This window comes from Morone saxatilis, unplaced genomic scaffold, assembly GCF_004916995.1.
Source record: "Morone saxatilis isolate NCDOM2014 unplaced genomic scaffold, NCSU_SB_2.0 Contig3, whole genome shotgun sequence".
Lineage (NCBI taxonomy): Eukaryota > Metazoa > Chordata > Actinopteri > Moronidae > Morone > Morone saxatilis.
The window spans coordinates 13,756,097-13,762,582 of NW_023339873.1; the positions used below are offsets into that span (position 1 = coordinate 13,756,097).

Sequence of the window (6,486 nt, forward strand, 5' to 3'; positions counted from 1 at the left end):
TTGCATACAATACTGTTTTATTACTGATGTTCAAGGAATAGTTTGAAATTATGGGAAATGTGCCTATTTGTGCATTGTTTACTTGTTATTTCCAGGCCTTGTGCTAAGCTAAGCTAACCAGCTGCTGGTTTTAGCTTCATATTTACCGTACAGTTATGAGAGTGGTATCAATATTTTCATTTAACTCTCTCCAATAAAGAAAATAAGCATCATTTCTAAACTATTCCATTAAATTCTGACAAAGCGCACTACTGATGACAGTGATTCCTTTGAACAGACCATCTCTGCAAAGACCATCACAGACCAGATATCCTCATTTAATAGAACTGGGGGAGAGGCAGCTAATGAATGCAGGTGCATGTTAGCTTAGTGTTTGAAGCAGTGTGACTGCATACAAACTAGCCTCGGGACAGGCTTCTGTAAATACTACAGGCCTCATTTGTCCCTCAAACCACATCTGAGGGTGGATGGGGCAATTAATTGTATGAGCATCTGCTTTTATCCAAACCACATTGGAAAGTGGTTGCACCAAAGTGCCAATGGTACATGCTATTCCAGAAGAGTGGTGCACCAGTATGTTTTTTTTATTTTTCTGAGAAACTTCTCACACTGACTGGATGGATGTCATCTTTCTGCAGTGAACAGAGGGTCTACAAGAAAAAAATAAGATAACATGCCTGCCATTATAGACAGTCCTTTTTCGTTGCTAAGAGTTACGAAAGAAGAAAGTAAAGTCCCTGACATTTCACCATGTCACCCGTGGCAACTGCTGAGAGCATGCTTCTCAGTGAAAGGTGAATTCCTCTGGGTGTGTGGCCCACCGCTCGCCTTTCTCCTGCCCAGATGCTTAAAATAGAAAATGCTTGCTTCCTGCAGCAAACATATTGTCACTCCCTTATGGCTTAGTTTCAGCATGTAAATGAAGCTTAATAAGATGGTGTTGTTTAGTATTTACATAATATTGTGGCTCAAAGTAGTGGCAATTTTGAACTTTTTATCTCCCCTGGACTATATTATTCTCTTTCAAGAAACTTGAAGACGAAAGTTCACAAGAAAGTGAATCCTTGACATTGGAAATGTCCGTTTACAAAACAATATTACTGCATGGTTCACTTTTTTATCAACTTCGTAGAAAATGTTATAACCTTATTAAATCAAAAAGGTCTTAAGTACAACTTTCCTTCCCCATTATATCTACGCAAAAGGTGTCAAGCAGTGTTATCTTATGCAGTACACCAGGTGTTTGTAGGACCTAAGTCCATGGTTTCTGCATCATATTTTTGGACTACCAGCTGAACAAGAGAATAACCATAGTAGCCAAAGGCTGGTAAATCTTATTCCCCTGTGCCATAAAGCTCCATTAGGGTCCAAAAACTATTAAAAGCATTAGCGGAGCAGCAGCTTCAGTGCTGTGCCCGATTACTACAGCTATACAAATGGAAGAAAAATACACTTAAAGTGTAGAAATACGATTTGTGTCGCATTTGTGGGCGTGTAGCGTGAATAAAACACGAGCTGTTACACAGCCTGTGTTGACAGCTGTATAGATTAAAATAGATTTCTATTTTGACAACTGATAAACTCGGGTGAATTACCTCCTGTCAACAAACTGTAAGACACCAAGCGTGTATTAATCCACAACTGAAAGCAGTCCCAAAAAAATCACAATATATACTGATTTGAAATGCACTTAGAAACCAGTGTTTTTTTTAAGAAAATTAAAGAGCAGTTAAATTAAAGAGGAATTTGCTGACAATCAGAAAATGCATGAATAACACCAGTCTTATCCTCTAACTGGTTGTACTTCATGTTAAAAGTAACTGTATTGCCGTTTCTGACAGACAGCTCATCCCCCATCGAGGTTGTTGCTTGGAAGGCTTGTGCCGTAGACTCCAGCTCCTAGAGAGCAATCAGAGCGAACCTTATTAGCCTGAGCCTGCATGCGTAGTCACTGTCCACTCCTCTCCACACTATGATTTAGGATGAGTGAGTGATTGAGCAATGCCTTGCTTTCCTCCTTCATGGAAAACAAATGCACACACACACACATACGACTCTGGACCATCACTTAACAGTTGCCATGACAACGTTCAATACCCCTTCATTCCAAAACACATTGCAGACTTTCTAAAAATAATGTGTTGTCTTTTCTCGCAGACTCCTCTCCAGACGACTGCCTTCAGAGCAAATCCTTGTACAGTACAAGGTGAGACTGTAGAGGTATAGGGACTGATTAATGAAATTACCTCGAGGGAAATAAACACCTACTGTATTTTAGTCACTAGCTTTGTGAATTTCTGCTGCAATCTAATTATTGGTTGGTGACCTGAGAGACGGTCAGGTCAGAGTCTCCATGAAGCCCAGTGGCTAGACGGCTCTGGCTCTGTGTTGTTCCGGAGTCTGAAGCGAGACACGGAGCATTGAGCCAACATAAATACAGCAGACTCTCAGTGGGACAGAAGGAGTGAGGATACTGTTGGGAGTGCGGAGAGACAGATTAAGGACATGTCAGCCACTGCTCAACAGTAGAACAGACAGCCAGCTCATGGATGTGACTTTTACAATGATACAACAAAATTGTATATCTGGGAGAAATGAGCCTTGTGTATTCCGATACCTCATTACAACGACCATCTTCACATCTCTCATAACTATGGCTTCACCTATAGGACACACATATTGAAGCACATGCAAACTACCTTTAAAGGATATTACCAAAACAAAAACAAAACAGTCCACGTTGCAAAAAAGAAGAGAAGAATGGCAAATTTGTGAAATTCTGTAAACAGTCTTGATGTGACATTGTGCAGTTGCATGAGTAAGTGGGCTGATGTGCCTGAAGTCGCCCTCATCTCCGTAGCCAAGAGCGATGAGCCATTCAGCTCTTGGATCTTATGTAACACTACGGGATGGGCTGTCAGTGGGAAGGAAATCAAGCATCGTGTGATTGATTTCAAACGCAGACCATTGTTGTAACCATCATCAGTCTGTGACAAACAATCTGAGAGCGAGAGGAAAACACACTGACCTCGTTTAGCAGTAAAATATCCACAGAAGATCACTTTATTTAGTCTCAAGTAAGCACACAACATTTTTTTTTAAGTGTAGGATGGAATCCAGTTCACAAAGAGTGCGTGCTTGCATTAACTCTAATAATAATGTGCGTTTTTGGTTGAAGGATAACTAGGTGAAGTCATCGCTGTTCAGTAGCAGCTGATAATGATGAGGTAGACAGTGACACACCCAATATGTACATAGCTGGATGTTAAATGGATAACATGCCAGTTGTCAGTCATGCCTGCTAAAAAGACCTAATGCCAGGTAATTGAAAACAGAGACATGGAGAACAACAACCTGCATAGGGTTGTGTACTAAGAAAAGAATCACTACAAATACACCACCTACACAGTCAGTTACTAAACATTACACCTGTGGGTTCAATAAAAAACTCTGCTTTTATAATATTGTGTAAGGACTGCACATTTAGAAGTTAATAATATTTGTATTACTTTGATTAAATGAAGGATATACTGTACAGTACATCACATTTGATAAAGAAAATCAATCTTTAACTACACATACACATTTCAGAATATAAAAATAAACTTTATAAATGTAAACTCAGACTAAAGCGATAATAACCACATATCAGCAGCTTGGATTTACAGTTGTATGGTGTTATTATCTAATACTTGGCGCACTGTTGCTAAGTTACTTGGCATCATGACCATGAATGTAAATAACAGCTGAGGATGATACATACAGTATTATGGCAGCAATAATAATACACACATATTGGACAGTGTCAGCACACAGTATCTCTGTATTATTCGTTTCAATTAATAAATTAAAAAGGAAATCAATTAAGTTTGTCTTTGTTTCATAATCCAAAAATACATATTAGCTTTCAGCTACACGTCCATGTGCTCTGTCCTGGAGAAACACAGGCCACCCTACTTATCTTCACCTCTAAAGTTGAGGTAATACTACGTTTGTAGCCACAACAATACAGTTAATAAGCATTACTGAGATAAGCGACTACAGTACAACAAAACTACTTTACACTAAAATTGACTGGAAACTGATAGCCAAGGAACAAAGATGTTAAAATTCCTCCAAGATGTCCTTTTACTTTTAAACTCTAAAAATGTCACATAACAGTCTATTGGTTAGAGTTTAACAGTCAGCTGAAGCCTATTGAAATACTCACAACCTCTACTGAGGAGAGCATAACACACCATGTCAAGAAAGGTGCATGTGGACGCCTTAACAGTCATAGATCTCTGAAGAAAGCTATCAGAGAGTATAACAGTTCTTGTCAGTATCTCTTGAATATAACTGTTAACAGTTACTTTGCTTATCATCAATAAGTTAAATGTTAGATAACAAAGTCACACACAAAAAGAGGTGTAATGATGTGTAATATCAATAGAAAACAGTAATGATTATGATTAAGTAAGGTGATAGGATTTTCTTATGTAAAATTACATTGCTTTGTCCCAAAACATTTAAGATGTTTTGTAATTTATCACTGTGTTCCAGTTAGATAGTGAGCTGCCCATGCTGGCCACAGTAACCATCACAGTTTGAGTAGTGTGTGATGCCTAATATAATATCTAGTGTTTCACAATTGTGCAACTCTTTTAAGATACATCACAAAGACCACTACAGTCACTGTTATCATTTGAGTAGATATATCAAAGCCGGTATATACAAAAAGACTCAACAGATGTTGCTTTTTCTCAGTGTGAGGCGCTCAGATTACATGTCCAGACTTAGAACAACTTAGACTCAGATCCTCACAGCTGTACAGCAGCAATGCCTGGTAGCTAAACATCCACAGCAAAGAAAATAAACTCTGCGATTGGTCGATCCAATTGTAAAGTGTAACCACACCATACATTTGCTACGCTATGCGACCCCACTCACAGAGCAAATGTACAGCATTCGATGGCAACCACGTCGAGTGATTTGACAGCATCTGCTCAGCAGCTCCCCGCTGTGCGCCTCAGTCAGCCTTGTCCTCGCCGTTCTTGGCCCACCCTCGGCTCATGGCTGCTACCACAATGCTGTACATGTTGAGCCAGGCTTGACGCAGCGGCGCCGTGTATGCCTGACCCAGACTGCACTGCAGCATGTAGAGAAGGGACTCACCCACCATCTGAAGAAGTCCAAAACAAACAAGAACACAAACACACAGAAAAAAAAACATATTTTTCACAGCTCATTCACTTGTGAAATTGCTTTTTGAAAGTTGTACTAAGAAATATTCCCCCTACAGCAAATGACTGTGTGTTGACTCCCACTGCCTGATGCTTCCTCCCAAGGTTGAGCAGAAAGTCCTCCAAGGAGTGAAGGTCATCCAGGTGGCTGACTGCTGCGTCGATCACAAGCATCACCTGGGATCACGTGCAAATACACACACAGAGAGTATCCGCAACTGTGCACTGCACAAACTGTATACTTGTAGTGGTCAGTGCGGTAAACGGAGCTCACCTTGGTGACATGTTCCAGGAACTCAGGGCTGGAGAGGCAGTCTTGTGTGGAGCCACAGTTTGTACTGTAGTGGAAAAGACTGAGGAGCGCAGGGTCCAGCTCAAACAGTCTACCACAGACAAATACCACACTGTTCTATAGGTGTATACACACGGCACGGGTTGCCAAATATCCACACAGACACAAAATCAATCTGTAAATCATACATCTACAAATCTCTCCAGCTAGTCTCTGCTTTAGTGGCAGCTGTCTCAAAGTAAATTGTGGATTATTGCAGTCTGTCGCCAAGCAACAAGTCAAGCTTCCGGTCCCTGCATGATGAAAGTGTGCAGCAAAAGATCTAGCTTGAGTCTCTCTCCACATGTGATACATATTCTAACACCACAGCTATTAAGTAACACAAAAAACAAGCAAGATCCTATTACAATGGCTGTATTAGAATCCATGTTAATAAGCTGCACATAGGTTTACAATGTTTTCTTCTCTCACAAATCACTTTACTGTCTAATTCAATTTGAATCATGCTGATGGTGTAAAACATTACCTGGAAAACATGATGACACCATGAGGAACTTTGTTCTTGCCCAGGCTCTCCCAGCTGCCTCGTATCAGCTCCTTGTCTTTCCCTGACAGCTTCTCCATCCTCCCTCAGGCTGTAAACACGAGACAAGTTCTTCTAGAGGGGAAACACACAACTCCTCTACAGGACGAGAAGGCTCAGTTTGAGGAAAGCCATAATATTCAAGTTAATCCACAGACCAAACTTCTGCGAACCCACCTGGAAAACAAAGTGGAGCATCAAGTGAGCGCAACACAGCTGATCTGCTAGAAGTGTTTCAGATGTAAAGAGGGGGACACGGCTGCAGGAGGTATGATTCTCAGGCTAGAGACGCACAAACATACTGTACCTTCTGACTGTAGGTCAGTCTTCTCTCTGAACTTCTTCTGGTCCAGCCGGGCTGAGGGGTCTGTCTGTGTATGTGTGTGTGT

At 40.7% G+C, this 6,486-nt stretch overlaps 1 protein-coding gene across 1 annotated transcript; it reads right to left on the minus strand.

Moving 5' to 3' along the window:
* Window positions 1-4,937: 4,937 nt before the first annotated feature.
* On the minus strand, window positions 4,938-6,241 carry ngb (neuroglobin). Its single transcript, XM_035674380.1, has 4 exons — window positions 6,041-6,241; window positions 5,497-5,605; window positions 5,280-5,399; window positions 4,938-5,161 (listed from the first exon to the last, which is right to left on the minus strand). The coding sequence occupies exons 1-4, from the start codon at window positions 6,136-6,138 to the stop codon at window positions 5,009-5,011; spliced, it is 480 nt and encodes a 159-aa protein (XP_035530273.1). The 5' UTR covers window positions 6,139-6,241; the 3' UTR covers window positions 4,938-5,008.
* Between the last annotated feature and the right edge of the window lie 245 nt (window positions 6,242-6,486).

Excerpts from the sequence above, each read along its gene's own strand:
- ngb (XM_035674380.1), bottom strand. The coding sequence starts at position 6,138 with ATGGAGAAGCTGTCAGGGAAAGACAAGGAGCTGATACGAGGCAGCTGG. Across the intron at positions 5,400-5,496 it reads TCCTGGAACATGTCACCAAG|GTGATGCTTGTGATCGACGC; the intron begins GTGAGCTCCGTT and ends ACGTGATCCCAG. Across the intron at positions 5,162-5,279 it reads TCAACACACAGTCATTTGCT|ATGGTGGGTGAGTCCCTTCT; the intron begins GTAGGGGGAATA and ends GGACTTCTTCAG.